At 38.3% G+C, this 19,391-nt stretch overlaps 1 protein-coding gene across 3 annotated transcripts in view; it reads right to left on the reverse strand.

Moving 5' to 3' along the window:
• Nucleotides 1-258: 258 nt before the first annotated feature.
• The window catches only part of ZSWIM6 (zinc finger SWIM-type containing 6), a 106,752-nt gene continuing 87,619 nt past the window's right edge, over nucleotides 259-19,391 (reverse strand). For all 3 annotated transcript variants that reach the window (XM_059873504.1, XM_059873503.1, XM_059873502.1), the window contains 7 exons: nucleotides 18,290-18,436; nucleotides 15,840-16,100; nucleotides 11,888-12,023; nucleotides 7,276-7,433; nucleotides 6,586-6,749; nucleotides 4,704-4,785; nucleotides 259-2,861 (listed from right to left, as the gene is read on the reverse strand). In XM_059873504.1, the coding sequence (XP_059729487.1) occupies nucleotides 1,999-2,861; nucleotides 4,704-4,785; nucleotides 6,586-6,749; nucleotides 7,276-7,433; nucleotides 11,888-12,023; nucleotides 15,840-16,100; nucleotides 18,290-18,436 (1,811 nt within the window). In that variant the 3' untranslated portion in view covers nucleotides 259-1,998. The remainder of the gene's footprint in view (nucleotides 2,862-4,703; nucleotides 4,786-6,585; nucleotides 6,750-7,275; nucleotides 7,434-11,887; nucleotides 12,024-15,839; nucleotides 16,101-18,289; nucleotides 18,437-19,391) is intronic.

Below are 19,391 nucleotides of genomic sequence, written 5' to 3' on the forward strand. Positions count from 1 at the left end.
CTTACTGTTTGATGTACAGAATACACCTCTTCAGACACAGGCAGCATTTGGTCCCTTCTCTCCTTACCAGGTCTTCTTCCATCAGCAGCTGTGAACGCTACGAATCCTCAGCAGAACTTTTGAAGTACACAACATTTATTTCCTGGACTTGGTGGTTGTATTGCATACTACCACACTGCAGTGAAATTGTTAGATGGGCATTCATGATCTATGAACACAATTCAATTCCAGTAACAGACACCATTAAAGGAGGCAGAATCAACTTTCAAAAAACTAATTTTAATCAAAACAAAAAAATTGTTGATCATTAACAAGTTTATAAAACAGTGATTTAGTTACATAAATAAATTGATATCAGTGTATCAAATCTTAATTACTTTCAACTTCATGAGCATGTTTACATGGGTGATGAAGTACAACCTTTTTACCTATTATAATAAATAAAATGGAGAGCATGAAATAGTTTTTCTAAACAAAAATACCTACAAACATACCTCTCTAGCATGTTCTCTAATGAAGGGAACAAGAGACACTGGACAACTTTTGCACCAAAACATAAAAACTGCTTTAAAAAGCACAAGGATACAGAACCATCAGCTAAAGTAAAGACACTATACTGTAACCAAAGTTGGTATTTAATAATATAATGAACAGTTTGGTAGTTAGATCTCCAGTTTGGTTATTTTAAAGCATTAAGACAAGGCAAGATAGAAGGCTGCTTCTGTTTGAGTAATTCTAGAGAAAATAAAATATATTAAAAAAACAAACTGAAAAGTAGAACAGTCATACCTACACAACTTTCTGTCCTGCACAAAGTCAAAATACCTATGCAGAATATATATATATAATATATATATGTTATTTGTGCACAAAGGTTAGCTTATTATTAGCTCACTGCAAAGGCGTAACGTATCATGTCAATAATTTTGGAAAACATTTTGCGTTTTGTGTCAAAAAGGATATTCTTTAAGTCTTCTAGGCTAGGAGGCACAAACCCCAATTCTGGCATACTGTATTCTTAATGCTAAGGCTTGCTGCTCTGGCTGTGTATTTTTTGTTGTCCCTCTTTACTATAGTGCCTGTTACAAGCATGTGTGTATGTGTGTATACATATATATGTATACACAGGTTGTATAAATATATATATATATAAAATTTTCCCCAATAGGTATCAGTCCAACCATGCAATCCAAAAGGTGGCTCTGCATAGATGCCCAGCATATAGTTCACCACCTGAGCCAACCCTGAAGCAAGGCGCACTTTAGTCCTTCTGATAGGCTTTTTTTTGTTTAAAACCAAGCTACTGCAGCTTCAAGTATTTTGCATTACATAGATTTTTTTTTATAAATTAGTTAATGTTATATTTTTCAATATTCAGACATATACTATAATATATATACAGTACAATAAATGCTCTCATTCTTTTTTTAATTTTTTTGATAAATCCCTGAGAATGTATGTTGACAGTCGCTAAGTTTCCACATGCACAAGCATTGTGTGCCATGCTTCTGGATGAACAGCACTGCAAAGCCACGTGGTCAGCCTTTTAACTATTAGTATTTCGTTTGTTGGTTCGTTTAAATATGCTGAAATGCAAGGATGAATTACAAAGGAGTAAAGCTGAATCAATTCGAGGTACTTATCACAGGATGGAGGTGTTTTGTTTGGTTTTTAAAGCCATTGCAATATATGTTTGCTTTTGAGGCTGTGAACGTATACAGAAAGAACAGGAGAGCAATGTGGGCTTTTGCCACTTGACAACATATACTCAGTGTAAACCAAACCTTTTTTAACCTCTCTCTCATACAAAACAGAAAAAAGAAAAGAAAATAAAAACACAAACTTTCACAACATGACAGTTTAGTTTGCAAACTCAATATAACTATACACATATAATACCGGTGTGGCTCTGTTTCTTTAAGTTAAAAAGGATACAAAGGCAGGCTCAAGTAAAAACAAACCACCCCTCCCCCCCAGTCCCCCATTCACACATTTTCATCAACCAAACCGTTCACGAACCAGCATCATCAGTTTCTTTTTGCCTTTGTAGATTTGTTTTAGGTTGTCAATAAACTGTGTAAACTGGATGTGACCATCATGAGCCATTAGGAAGGTCTCTCGTGCCTTGCTGAGGAACTCTATAAACTCACTATAGTGTCGTGGGCTGATGTGAGTGAGACGTGAATGAGTTGTATTAATGTAGGCTCCAATTGTGGCATCCAAGAGCTGCCGTAAAGGGGCTTTGTCCAGTGACATGAGCTTACCAGAGTTCCTCCTTCCATGAAGTCCCACCATGCCAGGAGTGGTCAAAGTACACCTACGCAAAATGTCCGACAGTACTGTTGCACACTTGACACTTTTGACCACCAGAGGTATTATAGCTGCTAGCTCATTTTTCCCAAGGGAGTGGCTGAGCGCACATGCCCACAGAACGTCATTAATGGCAGGGTGTGTGTCCTGATTGTAACTCAGGTTGAGATGTGTCATGGCCAAAGTGGCCAGCTTGTAGGCCCTCATGGGGTAACCACGGTGCTCCATGTATCGTGCTATGGTAAAAAGCTGCGAGTAGCTCATGCCAGCTGTAGCAGCATCTAGAACGATTTGGTAAGCGGTCTCAAAAGCTATGTGATCCTTTTCACATAGGGTCAGTGCAGAAAGGGCACAGTTTTGAGGATCCTTCATGGCACACTGTAGAGCAAGCGTCCTAGCACTGCCGGCCAGCTTCTCCTGCTGATGGCAGTCCAGATGCAGACGGACAATGGTGCTGTTGGACATCACTGTCGTAGCAACAATACTAGTGGCTTCTGTTGGAGTGAAAAGTGTAAACCAGTTTTGCATGATACTATCCAGTGCGTAAACACCTGGGAGAGAGAAAGAAAGGATTAGCCACAACTGATGAATCGCAGCAGATAGAGATGTTCAGCAGATTATACTCCCCACAAGGTCTAAGACGCTACCAGTACATCCCAGCAAGAAGGGCTCACAGACAGCATGGCTAGAACACAACATTAAAACTAAGACTACTGTACAAACTCTGCAGCAATCACATAAACCGAGAAAATAACAAAAGTAGCCTGCAAGGTAAGCTTTAATCTCCTATTGTGACAGTTGAGCTGTTATACTTAAGACAATTTGGGTAAAACATTCTGGCTCATTTCATCTCATCATCTCACTCAAAAGCAGCCCTCACCTTGCACACCAGGGCAATTGCAACCTCTTTTCTCACTGTAAATCTCAAGGCACAGCACATGTGAAAAATAGGCAAAATGGCTTTCTTAAGAGAACACCATGGCATACCTTAGCAGAACTTACTACGCACACCTTAAAGCAATCAAATTCGTAAGTACATGATCATCAAGATTCTTTTTAGAGAAATACAGTGAGCAATATGAACTACTGGATATTCTATTTCTCAGTGCCACTGTATTCCCAGTGCGTTTCCCAGGCAGAGGAAACACTGACTGACGAGTTCCAGAAACTGAACCTAGAATTACCTGGAGTGCCTTATTGCTAGAGGCAGTTTACACACATTTGTGGCCCACCTAAACCACACACAGAGGTCTTTATTTCGTCTGCAGGACTCTAATGCTTCCCATGCACCCCTGCACTCATTTGCAGTGAACCAGCATAACCAGAGAATACAGTATCTTCATTTAAATAGATTCCCAGCATTACCATATTCATTCTTTACTGTGTTGATTAAGTTTCAAGAGTTCTTTGCACAACATTTTAAGCTCTCTACAGGACGCTTCTATTAGAATATGTAAACCAATTTAAAGCAACTTTAAATCCAGTATTTTATTTGCTGAGATGCAGCTGCACAAAATAATACTCAGGCACTAATATCTGTAAGATAACCTCAGCAAAAATTACCTTAGCAAAGACATAAAAGCAATAAAACAAGAGCATTGCATGAAAATTTGCAGACACAAACCACTTTCTGGCTGAGAGCATACAAAGGCAAGCTCTATTTCCCCATGCTATTGACAACAATATATAGCCAGCTAAGCATAAAGCAAAGAATGAATTAATCCAGAGAATAAGCAGCAGCAATCTTCCTAAGTTCTGAAACTCAAGAAGCATCTGTGCAATACAATCCAACTCAGATATATGAAGAAGGAAGAAATATAACAGAAAAACATGCTCTCCAGAAATACCTTTACTGACAATTAAAATGGCTGCATTATCATAAGTACTTAGATTGTTCCCATTAGCATTGCTGCTGATTTTTGATTTTTTTTTTAACAGCTATACAGCTTTTAATGTAGTCATCTTCATTTTCAGACCCTGCATCCTCATTTTGAAGATGGTAAACCTTAACACAGGAGGTTTATGAGATGCCTCATGAAGACATGCAGAAAATCTATAGCAAAGCCCAAAATGATCCAAACAGGCTACTTGAGAGAGCACTGATTTCCCACTTCTGTATTGAGTATTTTGGGTATTAAGTATTTGCATTTGGGTGCGTCCCATAGGTTATGCACACCTCCACCTTATGGGGGAAAGCATTCAACTGCATTACTCAACTACTGTCTCACTTCCTTTGTGCCTAAAAACACTCACTAATCACTACCATAATGTGTTCTCACCAAAGGAATTTTAGAGATGAACACGAAGTGGGAGGCATTTGCAGAACTTGGGTGTTGACAAGGAAGATCAAGCCCTGTAAGAGTAGCTGACAAGAGAAACATTTCAGAACATACCTACTTCTGTTGCACATGTTACCAACCACCTCACCATTTCCCGCCGTCGCCAATTCAGTGTTGACAGCGTCATTCGCATCACCTGTTAAAAGAAGACAAACAAAATAAAAATTAATTGCAAACCCAGGACACAGACAAACAGAAAGGAATTTTAAAGTATTCAAAGACAGTGGAGTTAAAAATGACAGCCTCCTGCCCTCTCCACTCCATTTCCTCTTTTTCAGCTGATATGTCAAACAATTTGAAAAACACTGTTTGGATATTTTTGAACAGCATGCAGAAAGTAATTCCAACTGCAGAAAGTAATTCCAACTGCAGACCCTTCAAGGATAGAGGACAAAGACTGTTTTATCTGGAGGCAAGAAAAAACCCTATCCCATAAAAAAGCCTTCTCCCAAGCAACAAAAAACAACAATTAATTACCAGTTATCGAAATTAAATCACGTAACATCTCCTCCCTCTATGCACAAGTATATTGGTGCATATTCCAGGGCATATAGTTGTTATAAGTAGTCAGGTACTACATACTGAACAAAGACAACCTAATTACAATTAAGCTGAGGAGAAAAGAAGGGGGAATCATCTATAGGCCACTAGAGACGGTGCTGACACTGTTTCTTGCAGGAAAAGCCTAACTGTAAGAAACTACGCAGCTGGGAATTGCTGGAAATTACACTGCTACGCATCTTCCTTCTGGAAAACAAATCTTTAAGATTCTTAAAACATCTTTGGTAAGCTTGGAAAAGAACAGTGGGCAAATTCTATAACAGTTCCAGTTTGCTGGGTTTGTGACATTATTTTCACTACATTGTGCTGAAGATATTCTGATGACACTGTCATCAACCACAAAAGAGTATCCATGAATATCCAAAGTGTGCTGTTTCCATTGAATGATACTTGGTGAAAACTTGAGGGGACATGCAGGTCAGTTGTAAGGACTTTTATCTCTCTCACAAACATTTAAGGCAAATGAAACAAACAGATTTCCACAGTGACCATGGAAATATGAAAGCCTAACAAAGCATACAGAACCCTCAGCTTTTTGATTAAAGATTTTAGTACCTTTCTTCAGCATAAGAAGCAACTGGGAAAACATCCTTTCCCCGGAAGTCTTTGGAGCTTTATTTACTGGACCAAAGTAATAAATGGTTTTCTGATCTTTACATGGTTTTTTTTCCAAAGAATTCCTCGAAGAGGGATGGAGATATTTGTTTTTGTTGAAATTGACTGAGTAATCTCTAAGATTCAAAAGTGTCAGGTAATATTTACTACTTGGCTGTCTCCTTTTAGCTTGCAAAGTCTCTCCTCAGAGCCGGAAAACTGATCTGCAGTACTTGTACACCTCAAGCACACTCAGATGCATCTGGCTATACCACAGCTTGTGGAGTACAGGATGTTGATGGAAGTGAGAAGGCTGCTGTCAACATGCTCTGCCTTAGCAACCAGCCATTATGGTTGACCTTGGCTTCCAAATAGCATGTATCAGTTCTCATTTAGGGGAAGGGAAGAGAAAGAAAAGGGAAAAAACCCTGAAGACCATGAAGAAAATACAGGGCATTTCCAGCAAGCAGAGTAATTTTATTTTCTAGCCAGTCCTACATAAAATTCTGAACCTACCACACTGGTCCTCTCTCACCCCTGAACAGAAGAGTGCAGCCAACAAATGCCAGCTCTACCTTCCACGTAAATGACACAAAGGGACTGTGCAGATTCTTGGTCTGTGTTTACCAGTACATTAGGCCTTGTAGTAGAAAACAAAACTTAAAACCAAGTCCAGACAGAGCCCAAAGACTGTATCCTTTCCTGTGCTTAAAAGCTACAGGCACCAACACTGCATCAAATTTCTTTCTTATATTGTAATAACAACAAATGAGAGAAATACCTGAAGACCCAGCTCTAGAGAAACTTTCAGAAGAGTTATGTCTGGCAAGCTGTCCATGAGTGTTGCTATTTTAAATGCATCCTGGGCAAGTTTGAAGATGTGTGATGAGGAGTGGATATTTTTCTGGATGGACTCTAACACTGTTTCCAGTCTCCGAACATCACCTGTAAGGTGTAAACAGAATCACCAATATGGAACAAGCTCTCAAAACATCCAGAGATCCATTATATCTGAGCCTGACACTGCTATGCAATAGTATGATGTTTCAATTACACACACTCTGTTTTCAGAAACCTTCTATAATTAAATTGCTAATGAATGAAAGATATAAGAGACCACAAACTGCTCTGTCTGAAGGTGTTAGTGCAGCGCAAGGCCAAAAGTCACTCTGATTTGTGAATTTTAGAACTGACTTGTCCACTTCTGTGTCTCACAGTCAATGTCATGTGACAGGAGAATAAAATGCTGTCTCATCAGCCTCATACTAAGCTCATCTAGCTACTAGATAACTGAATTAACTACTATGCTAGAAAGTTACATGACAGATTTAAGCCAGTTCAGTTTGTTGTGCCCATTTCAAACTATTGCCAGACTGTGATCTGGACTCCTAAGCATGAGTTTTATGATCTGTTTACCCATGCAATATTAAAAGCACACATTTAGTTGAGCACATAACTGATTGCAATGTACCTTTGGCTGCTGTTAGCATGGTTGATGCCAGCTCACACTGCTGGGATTCGATATGACTTAGGGTGAACCAGCGGGGATACCGGTTTGGAACAACAGATGCGATGTGGTGAGGGCGGGACAAATCTCCTGAAGGAGCTGTGGATTCCAGTACCAGCAACCTGAAATAAGAAAGAAATCCTCTTTCATTAAACCACTATTACATTTGGTTGCTTATGAGCTAAACTAAAGCTGCAAGAATACTTGGTATTGTCTATGAAATATGCTTTTTCAGTTTCAGAAAAAAAAATTGGAAACCGACTTCTCTTCTTGGGAAATCTCAAAAGTTTGTTTGCCAAACTTTCCTATATCAATAGGCATTTTTAACCTACCAGAATTTTATAAAGTACTCTAATCAGATGTTAGGGTGGTCCCAAACAGCAGTGACAGAGAAGTTTCCTTTAATATGACTTTCAGACTACATTTTCTCATCAAGTATTCATCAATCAACAGTCTTATCCAACAAGGAGCATTTATACTTAAATTCAAATTAATGTGTTGTTGACTACTACAATCCAAATGACAGCCCACAGCAAAGATATAACCTTACTGACCTTCAAATACACTAAATACTGACAGTACATCAGCTACGCTATAAATGTCAGTACAAAAAATAGGAGTAAACACAAAAAGGCTATTTTTCAATACACTTAAGCATAGTTTCAGCATATGAATGGTTAAAGATATAGTAATAAGGCCATGTCCAGAAGAAAAGCTTTTCCATTGCTTAGCTTCTTGATGTCTCTTAGTATCTGTTTGTCCTAGTATCTGAGGTCAGTTTCTACCAGCTTTCATATGCATGTGACTTTTGAGAAGGAAGTGATCTGGGAGGATCAAGGAAGTCACATCTCTTTTGTCCACAAAACTGCAACTACTGAACACTGAAAATCCAATGCATTGTGGTTTTTTAGTGATAGACTATTTCTTATAGAATAAGCCCACCTAAATGTAAGTTACAATTTCTTATAAGAATTTTTTAAGTTCTGCAAGCAGCTGTGGAATATGTTTGGTTTGTTTTTTTTTTTTTTTTGCATTAAGATGGATTGGAGTTCCATCAGTTTTTTTTTTTTTAGATTCTTGAAGCATATTATATATTAGTAAAATAATAATACAGTATAATAATATATTTAAGAATTCACTAAGAAAGGTAATTTTGAATATATGGAAAGGCATCTAGCAGGCACTTAAAAATACAACACACCACCCAAATAACGATCACACACATATAATAGGAAATAGGAAAATAGGAAAAAAACCCTTGTATCAAGTAAAATCTATTCTCCAGCAGCACAAAGACACCTCTTCATAAACATATTCTTAAACTGATTTTTTCCAAGCATAGAGTGAGGCTGCAGAGGTACATTAAAAGATAGCTTCAATGAACAGAAAAGATCCTAGCTATTAAATTAAGGAAGGGATTAGTAGGTTATGAGTAAGAGTAAACAGCCAAAAAGCATGAAAGTAAGGCTGTTTTGGAGAAATCTTTTGTCACTTTGCATTTAACTGCCAGCTTCTACGTGCTTTTGCTGTGAAAAGATGTGCTGTTGTGAATTGGTGGCTTTCACACAATTTTGGCAAGGTTAGGGAACACCAGCAAATCACACGTAGATTTAGCATTCTTAACTTTTTTTTCCCCTTTGAAATACCAATTAAATAATTAGGTTTTAGCAAAGCTACCTTGTAAATAAACATCACCATTAAAGTCTGGGTCCCAAAGCCTGGCTGAAATTCAGGCTTAACAAGGGATCAAAACAAACTAAGCCAAACATTCACAGATTCCAAGTGAGCAGTCAACTGCAGATCCACATTCTCCAAGGCTATGCTCCTTATGTTTCAGTCCTGCAACCAGAAAACTATATAGAAGTGACCATCAAGGACTGCACAACCCTGTCCTTGCAGACCTGAGGTGCATACATGAAAGGCTTTCTGATCTGAGTCTCCATTTATTTTATATTAAGTGTTCCATACACTAAAATAGGACTCAAAAAATTAAACAGCAACAGGTATTTTTGAATATAGAAAGGTTAAATACTCCTGAGCCGCCACAGGTAATTGACCCATGTAGACTTGTACGCAGACTGACAGTGAACACTTCTATCTGAAGAGCAAGTACCTGGGGTCTTGTGAGATGAATTTCTTTAATAAATGTGAGAAAAGAAATATGCTTCACTCCTAAAAGCATGAGCAGCTGTAGAGATTTCCATGCAACACATTCACAAACTTCCACATGGGATTTCTGTCCTTGCCACATCCACTTCCTCCCTCCCATGGAAGAAAAGATGCTCAAGTTTTTATCATCTGACCCATTCAACTTCTCAGCCATGAGACAGACATTCAGTCTTCATGTTTGCTTTACTCTTGTCTCCTCAAGGCAGTATTACATTACTTTTTCATTTGGTTTGTATTGGGAGTCCGTTATTCACTGAACTGACATTCTGGTGTGAATGGAAAGAATAATCATCCTTCTTCAGTAGAATTTAAGAAGTGCAGAAGAATGCAGACAGACACGGAATAGAAAGCATCTGCCACCACTACTGTTCAAGATTGCAGCCCACATTTCTGAAGAGTGCCAAAAATCAAACTGCAAAAAGAAAGATTACTGTCTAGGGCTGAACCTTCATCAGTCTTATAAAGTGATGAAAAAATGGCTATGGAGGGAAAATAGCCTTGATTGCACTGACGTCTCCTGTGATTTCACCAGATGGAAACAAAAAGACAATTCTTTCTTATACTGGTCTATTTAGGAAGTAATTTCTTTGGTTGAGATGACAGCTTTATAGCAAATGAGGGCTGGAGCTACCCAAGACTAACTGGAGATTTCATCATTTGGATCTTTCAGTGTCTTGTTTTTCTAGCTGAGAAAGGAAACTTCCAAAAAAGAAGTTTTCAATTACCACTGGTTTCTGGGCAAATCCTTGCTCAAATGAAACTGCATATTGACTCCATTTTCACTGAGGCAGTCAGGAAAGCTGCTGATGGATGACTACTTCAGCCTTGAAGGATCATTTCAATAGCTTAGTTTAAGGATTAAAAATCCATACAAAGTAAATACAAGACAAGTATATTTTATAAAAAAATTAACTTTTTTTCCTTAAAAAAAACCAAAACCACACCAAACACAACCAAACCAGCCAAAGAAACAACAAACAATGAAACAAAACAAAACCAACCAAAAAGCCCCATGTACCAAATTTTGTACTATCATCCTGTTCTGATATAATCAGTAATTGATCTACTTACCTTGATATTAAAGAAGACTAGCAAACTTAAGTGGCACAGGTAGCTTTCTGATCACACATTTGAATGTCCTCAATAGTTCATCAGTAATGTAGTTTTGTCTTAATCTATTTCCTAAAATTCTAATTGTAACCAGCAAGTATACATGGTCACTCTTCACATTTTTTAGACTCTTCCCATAACATCCCTTACTAGACCCTCTTGGAGGCAGAAAAATTCCAACAGGCTAAGCAGACCTTTGGCTTAAACTGACAGCTATATTTTGCTGTTATGCAAGGCCTCCCATTTAGTCCTTCAAACACAGGATTTTTTCCTTATTTAGCTTTTTGGAGAGAGTCACTCCAGAATAAACACCTCCAAACCATACAGACACAACCTGTTTGATGAAGCTAAATACTCTTCATATGGATAGGAAATCCTTCAATCACTGTGCAATCATGCTTGGTGATAATGATCACAAAAACTCTACATTTTTTTTCTTTTTTATAATCTAAGACTTGACTGTTCAGTTATGGCTATTCTTTGCCAACCAACAACTACTAGGTTCTTGATAGTGAGCAGACAATACAGACAGGATCACTTTCTTCCCTGAACTCTGTGTGGACAACAGTTTTATCACTGATCCATTTAGGTCCTTGAGAACTTGTTCAGAAGTCTTTTTTTAGATATCATTACCAATCTGACCTGTCCTGAGACAGCACACACTGAACACTGCCTGAGAAACAGCTTTTTCCTGATTACTGAAGACAAATAGGATGCAAACCAGACATTTTGCTGTCATTGGATGTACTCGATTTAGATCGAAACATTCACCCAGAAGAGGCTAAGATGTTATGAAGCACTAAACAATGCCCAGGCTCTGACCACACCACTGAAATCTATTGCTGAGAGTCAATTTATAAAGAATGCGAGTTAAACAAGTTGTCCTGCTAAGCAGACTAAGCAGCAAACAATCCTGAGACTTATGGTAAAATACCTCTTTCCTTATTTCATTACCAACATCATCATGCACACACAACCGCATGGGTGGAAGAATCCATATGCTAAAGTGGCTTTATAGCACAAAATCTTGTGCCCCAGGTGTGGGATTCTAGAAGGATCTGAAACAGAAAATCCTGTTTTACAAGTATAAATAAACACTAATTGGACATTTATAAATTATTACAATATAGTTACTACAAATACCATTTACTATTATAGATGACAGAACCTAAACAGTACCTCCTTGACTGGAAGAATGCATATTGTAGAAAAAGAGACTAGGTCCTGATTACCAAACTTTTTCCTCCTTTCCACATCTACTACTTGTGCTCTTTTTAGACAACTCATGAATACGTACCGCATGGCTCTCAGTGCAGTTTTGTATGCCAATTCAGCATCATGAGGTAGGAGAGAGGTGAAGAGATACTTGGCAAATGTGTGCATTGGAACACTCTCCCGATGGATGACTTCACCTAAGCCACTGTATGGTCCCCCTGCAGGAAAGAGAAGCAATGTCAGTCTTTATAAACTGCTAGACTGCAACTTCTGAACCTTTAAAAGCATTCAGTACACCTTTAGCTAGAAGTACATAGCCTCCTGCACAAAAGGTGAAGTTACATTGCTATTTTCATTGAAACAGATAGCACATCATATATGCACAATGTGTTACAATTATATGAAATACCATATACTATTTAGGAAAACAAGATTCACTGCAAATGGTATAATACTAAGCACACTGCCAGTACTTATACGAATGACAGAATGATTACAGTACTTCATGGGACTCATTCAGCAAGCCTGGTATGCAAAAGTAGAAAGTCATAATCCTAGCTCTGCCTCCACACAGTTATATTATACACATCAATACCTATGCATCCTGTCAGTGTGCCACTGCTTCATCACAAATTCACCAGGAAAAAAAGAATGATGACTATAGAAAAATGTGTATTCAAAATGTGTTCTTTAATTGAAATTACATGACCAATCACCACAGCAGCACATGATCCCTTCAAATATCTCACCTGACACTGGCATTTAAATAACCCTTTGGTCTGGATGCAGTCATGACTCAAGTCCCAGGTCCCACCCTTGGGTCACAACAACCCCAGGCAGCTCAACAGGCTGGGAACAGAGTAACCAGAAAGCTGCTCAGTGAAAAAGGACCTCAGGGTGCTGGTGACATGAGCCAGGGTGTGCCCAGGTGGCCAAGAAGGCCAATGGCACCCTGGCTTGGATCAGCAGGACCACAGCAGGGATTGTCCCCCTGTACTGGGCACTGCTGAGGCCACACCTCGAGTGCTGTGTCCAGTTCTGGTCCATCACTCCAAGAAAGGCACTGAGGAGCTGGAGTGAGCACAGAGAAGGGCAATGGAGCTGGGGCAGGGTGTGCAGCACAAGTCCTGAGAAGTAGCTGAAGGAGCTTGGGGTATTTATACTGAAAAAAAAGGAGGCTCAGGGGAGGACTTATGATTCTCTATCCCTGCCTGAAAAGCCCCAGACAACCAGAGACACAATGAAAGGAAATGGCTTCAGATTGTGCCAGGCACAATCAGGTTTAGACTGGATATCAGGAAAAACTTAACTGAAAGGATGGTCAGGCATTGGAATAGGTTGCCCAGGGCAGTGGTGGAAACACCATCATTGAAAGTGTTCAAATTAGGTGGGGATTTGTCACTTAGGAACATGGTTTAGTAGTGAAGATAATGATGGGTAGCCTAATGGCTGGACTTAACAACACTGTTAATCTTTTTCAACCCGAACAATTCTATGATGATGAACACAAGGTCATGCATCAAAGCTGGCTGTTAGTCCAGTATAAACACATGATTTTAAAATTTCTATCTTATTTATGTGAAAACTATCCCTATTATTAAGGCAATGGATTTTTCTCACTCAGTTAGGTGTTGATTTAAATTTGATAACAGCAGAATCATGATGACAACAACAAAGTTGAAAGCAACTATTTACTTGCTGAGTTTCTAATGTTCACAGTGCATAAGAATCCTATTTCTACATTTTTTTCTGCACACATAAGACTGTTTTTCCTGTTAATAGGAAAACTACGTCAAACGGTTTCTGACTTCAGTGACAAAAGGTTCAGGCATTAAACACAGTGAGATACAAAATAAGAATCTTGTATTAAACATTACTGGACAGTTATTATACAGATAGCACTCAGCAGTCCCAGAAGCTACTACCACTTCTACTAAGACTCTAACTCATCACACTTGAAAGGATGGATGGATGGATGATGGATGGACGGACGGATGGATGAATGGATAGCTGTGTGAGCACACTTCTGTTTCAGCAATGTTTTTGACTACTGCCTAAGCACAACATACAAGGATAGAAATCACTAGGCATGAAAAAATTCTGAGCTCCATAGGTGGGCACTTCTAAGGACCAAGGCTGATTGCAAAGTAAATGTCAAAGAAGATTTAGTAAGTGACAGTGTGTCTCATAACCATTTGAAATTAAGTTGAAAGCCATTCAAATCTAGCTGGCATTGTTTGAATGAAAGAAGCAATTTCATGTATGTTTGCCAGTTGGTGGTCCAGTCAGAAACTCAGTCAGGACACAAAGAACACATGACAAAGCATTTATATGAAAATATATTTTGCCATCAACTTAGCAGTCAAGCAAAAAATCAGAACAATTCTTGCAAAACAGTCTTATGTTCTGCTTTCCCACACACTCAAATGGTAGCTACACACAGCATGCATTAATCTGCATTAACAGCAGAGAAATCAGCTTAATACTGGATTAAGTTTTCTTTATTGCATCTACCGAATTTCAACTAAAAACTCACAATTGGTATGATCAGCACCTTAAATCACTGCACAGCTTCTCCTCCATGTAAACTGGCAGTTTCTGCCTAAACTGGAGCAAACTGAAACTACTGCAGAAAAGCCAGATTTCTCATTACACACTAATGCAAGACAACTGCGGCACATTGCTCACAATGGCAATTTTTTAGGCAGTTTTATTAGCAGACGTCCTGCTATGATCAATTCTTTACTACTCTAAGAAAACATTAAAAGAATTTCAGTGATCAAAGTAGTAAACCGAATTATCGGAGAGTATGTCAGAGAAATCCTGGCTTTTCCTCATAAAGCAACGTTACCAGTAAACAGATGCAGCAAACTGATTTTATAATGCAGAGGAATCCTGCATGCTAATAACTAGATTAAAACAGTAGCTTTTCTTGTCCAAAGGCCACAAAGGAGCAATACAGACACACCATGATGGAAACTTTCCCTGTGTTGCAGCTTCTCTGCAGTTCAAAACTAGGCAAAAACAGTGACTTAAAGCTGGGAACCCTAAGCAATATATTGTACCTCTTCCATAAAAGACAAAGTTTTAAAAGACTAATGTGTCACACAAATAGAGTAAAACCTGACTGTTGTGAAACCATCTCTCAACTCACCTAGGGCAGTACCACACCCCCATGTGCATGCACTCAAAATCTGGGTGTCTCACCCAGACTTCAAAAACCTGGATTATGCCTTTGGCTAATTTTTTCCCCAGAAGTTTTTTCTTCCATTCAAAAAGAATAAAAAACAGAAAGACAACTTTGGAACCCATGACATCACTCTCTGAGCACGTGTTTAAGTGCTACATACATACTTTTTCAAAGTTAAGACAAAAGTACACATTTCCATGTACAGATGTTATTTCAACACTGCCTAATTCCAAAACATAAGTGGTGTGTCACGGTCATAACTTAGGACAAGACCCCACCCGAAGCCACAAAATTTGACCAAATACTTTAATTTCCACCTATGACATGAACTTCAAAGGCAAGTAATCTTCTTTACTTTCACAAATAAAACATTGCATTTCTGCTTTAGCAATTACATGTGAATTTTCTGAGCTCTCCACTTTGGCACAGTGGCCAAAATCTTCATACATTTATAAAGCCGCCAGTATAGTTCCTTTCAGAGAATACGAGGAATACTTAGAATTTTGGTATCTAGGAACTGTTGATAACTGATGTCTCTATTATATAATAGTTAGCCTGGAGTGTATAATCAGGTTATTGAGATTACAACACGCAACAAATGTAAAGAACAAAGTGTATTCAAAATTAAAATAAAAGGTTTATAGGTCAGTATATGCCTTATCTCTGCAGTCACATGATATCTAAAGTACAGCAATTCTCGTAAGAGACTTGATAAAACTTTCACGGAGTTCTAAGCAAAAAAAAATCTGAAGCATGTAAGGCACTTTCTGCAGGAACACTAGTTCTCTGTACTTGTGTAAGTGCAGACAGTTTAGAGAAGCAGTTAGCATCTATATTCAGCTACCTTCTAATAGGAAGACTGCTTGTTTTCGAAAAATCTTCACCAGAGTATCATCCAATTCAATTTCTTGTAGTTTAGAAATGAGCTGCTCCTCATTTCGACAAACCTTCTCTTGTGCATACAAGCCATCTGGCATTATTCGCTGCTGTCCCAGCCCTATCAATGCTACTTCCACAGCCAGCGTTAAGTAAGAGTCCCCTTCTTCTAGGAACTTGTGTGCAGGCAGGTGCTGGTACTCAAGAGATTTGCATTGCCCCAGGTTTTCTGTAAGGGGTGACACAGAAAGAAAAACACATCAACAAACCATTTTAACCCATAATCTGCCGACAATGCCACATTCACAAAGGCTTCCACTGTTAGTATTACTATTTCAGAATTATTTAAATTATTAGCTAGTCTCAAAATACAGCACTCCAATCTAAAATACATCATCTGATTCCACATAGTAGAAATACACAAAAATAATTTGGTTTTAAATAATCCACTCAAGTAAAAATAAAGGTTTTAATTTTTAAACTGCACAATTTTAAAAAAGGCATCTCCTCCCACTTTGTGTTAATGAGGACAAAATTGTAAGATCCATTCCAATTTCTTTCCCTACCCAGTTCTGTATTTCTTTAAAGCCCTGATGTGCAAGAGGAAGGGAAAAGTGCTTTTACACCTATGTAGACATCAGTTGAGGTTATTAGAATTGTGCAAATACAATAGGCTTGGGAACTCCTCACCTTTAATATATGCTCTGTTTGCTAGCACTCTTTTCAGGCTTTTTATTTGTTACACTTGTGCTTATGATAAAAATGCATATTGTTAACATTAAAAGTCCTACTTTTAGTAACAATTACAAGCAAATCCCACAAAGGCCAAACCATAAACTGTTTTTAAGAGTGCTATCAATTCATCTGGCACTTCACAGACACAATATATGACAAAATGCTATTTCAACTTGTAGCATTTTACAGGCTAATTTGGAAACAAAAAGTTGTGGTTGTCAGATGTAAGGAGATGGGCAACTGCAACAAATATAAAGGCTGAATGCACTTAGAAGATCACGTGTGTGTACAAAAAGGAAGTTACTCTTCAGCACACAATATTTTTATTTCAAGGGGTTGTTTTGGTTTTCTAGTAACAGCAGAGAATCTGATTTCCAAATTTTTAAAGTTAAAGTTTTTCCAGAACTGGTGGGTAAGAGAGTAGAAACTTATTGAAGAAAATCTAATTGAATAAAAGGAGTTTTGAGGCAAAGCCCCAAGAAGATTGTGGACGAGTATATAAAAGAGCTTCAGGTAAAGTAATGAATCCAGTTTCTGTCCACACCAGTAGTGTGAAGAAGCTACCCCAAAGGTGGAATATGACTGAGAATAAGGAATTAATCAGTTAAAATCCTGGCGAACAAATACAGAAATTGAAACAGCTGTAAATATCCTATCCCTATCCTAAGTCATGTATTGATATAGCAACACTACTTTCCAACTTCTACCATTTATAGATTCTATATGTTACCAATTTCAAGTGTTTTGTCATTGTTTTGTAATATTATGTACACTTTAAATAAGAAATCCAATAACATCTAGGGCTGTGTTTAGAAGTGTTGCCAGCAGGTCAAGGCAGGTGATCTTGCCCATTTCCTCAGCACTAGTGAGCCCACATCTGGAGTGCTGTGTTCAGCTGTGGGCTCCCCAGCACATGGGCATGCTGTAAGAGATCCAGTGTGGGAACACAGAGATGATTAAGGGACTGCAGCATCTCTCATATAATGAGTGAGAGAGGTGGGATTATTTAGCCTGGAAAAAAGAGGGCTCAGGAGGATCTTACCAAAATGTATAAATATCTGATGGGAGAATGTAAAGAAGACAGTGCCAGACTCTTCTCAGTGGTATCCTGTGACAGGACAAGAGGCAATGGGCACAAACTGAAATACAGGAAATTCCATCTGAGCATAAGAAAACATGTTTTAACTATGAGGGTGGTTGAACACTGCAGGAGGTTGCCCTGGAAGGTTGTATAGTCTTCATACCTGAAGTTATTCAAAACCCAAATGGACACAACCTGAGCAATGTGCTCCTCTAGGTGACCCTGCTACAAGCAGACCAAGTGGACTAGATGATCCCCGAGATGCCTACCAAACTTAACAACTCTGTGATCCTGTGATTTCCTGCAATTTCTCAGAACAAGGACAGTGCAATGTATGTGGAGAAGACTGCTGCTATGAAGTCTTATTGGGTTTTATTTCAAACATGAAATATGTAATTTTCTTCAAGAATGAGTAACTGGTGACTTTTAAGTGCTTTCTTAGTTTTAACATTTTCTCCCCCTTGTGTCTTCCTAAGGTATGCAAATGTGAGTTCTTATACTATAGAAACAGTGCCTTTGAAACTGATTCAAAAAGGCAAGACAGAAAAATACCTCCAGTAAATGAAGAAATGTACCAGACTGCTGCATTTGCTTGGTCTTACCCGTGAAATCGGAAAATCCATGGAAGCTGTCATCATCCACCCTGCAGGCTTCCATCAAGCTACCAAAAAGGGTGCCAATGGGGTCCAAAGGGTGTCCCACCCAGCCTTCAAGATTTGTTATTGAGGTTACTCCCCTGTGGAGAAGGTCTGTGGCAAAAAACACACACAGAGGAGGGAGGGAAAGAGAGCTCATGTAAGACCATCAAAACAATTATACAAGTGAAACTGCTTAAAATGCCCTCAGTATAGAATTCAAAGCATTTCCAGTAGCTTCTGCACAGAAAGAGAATATAGCATCTTTCAGGGTGAATTCACTGCCCTTAGTGAATATGTAAATGAGGAATAAGAAAAGAGAAAGAATGGAAACCAAACTTTTTGAGCACTAGCAAAGCGTATTATAGGTCAAAAACTTCAGTGGCAATGTCTTTTGAAATCTCTTCCTTGATATTACTAGAACTCTTCTGAAAATGTCTGCTTGAAGAATTACAAGGACTTTTTTTGTAAAATATTTACAATTTTCTCACTCAAAAAGACACAGTACCCTTTTTACATTTTTAAATTAATCTGATAGAACTGAAATAAATGAAAATAATCTAAAATATGTTCCAATTTCATAAACTATGAGCTTATACAGCACCTCTCATTCTGCACTAAACTCAGGATGACAGTTACTTTAAAAAACATCCCAAAGAATGTTTAAATTAGGTATACAAGAAAAAAATTATCTTTTCATAGGATCAAGTGCATTTTTGGCCATTTTAAGATTTTAGTCCACAAATACCTTCATCAGTATTTTTCTGTAGCCCATACCCATTACTTGGTTAGAACACAGCAAAAATATTAAGGGCATTGAATTGGAGGAAGTGTGATTGTAGTTACAGGTATTAGCTATTCCCCAAATGCACGTCATATGACAACAACCTCCCTTTGACACTCCCAGCTTTCTTCCTCCCCGACATACAGACACAAGTAAATGATGAGAGATCAGATGCATTATTGACTACCCTCTAAAAACTGCATACAAGACATTATGTCTGCTCTGCTTCTCTGCCTGTCACACATAAACTTTTACCTCCCTTCACTCTCTCTTGTTCACAAAGCA

The sequence above is a fragment of the Haemorhous mexicanus genome, chromosome Z (genome assembly GCF_027477595.1).
Source record: "Haemorhous mexicanus isolate bHaeMex1 chromosome Z, bHaeMex1.pri, whole genome shotgun sequence".
NCBI lineage: Eukaryota > Metazoa > Chordata > Aves > Passeriformes > Fringillidae > Haemorhous > Haemorhous mexicanus.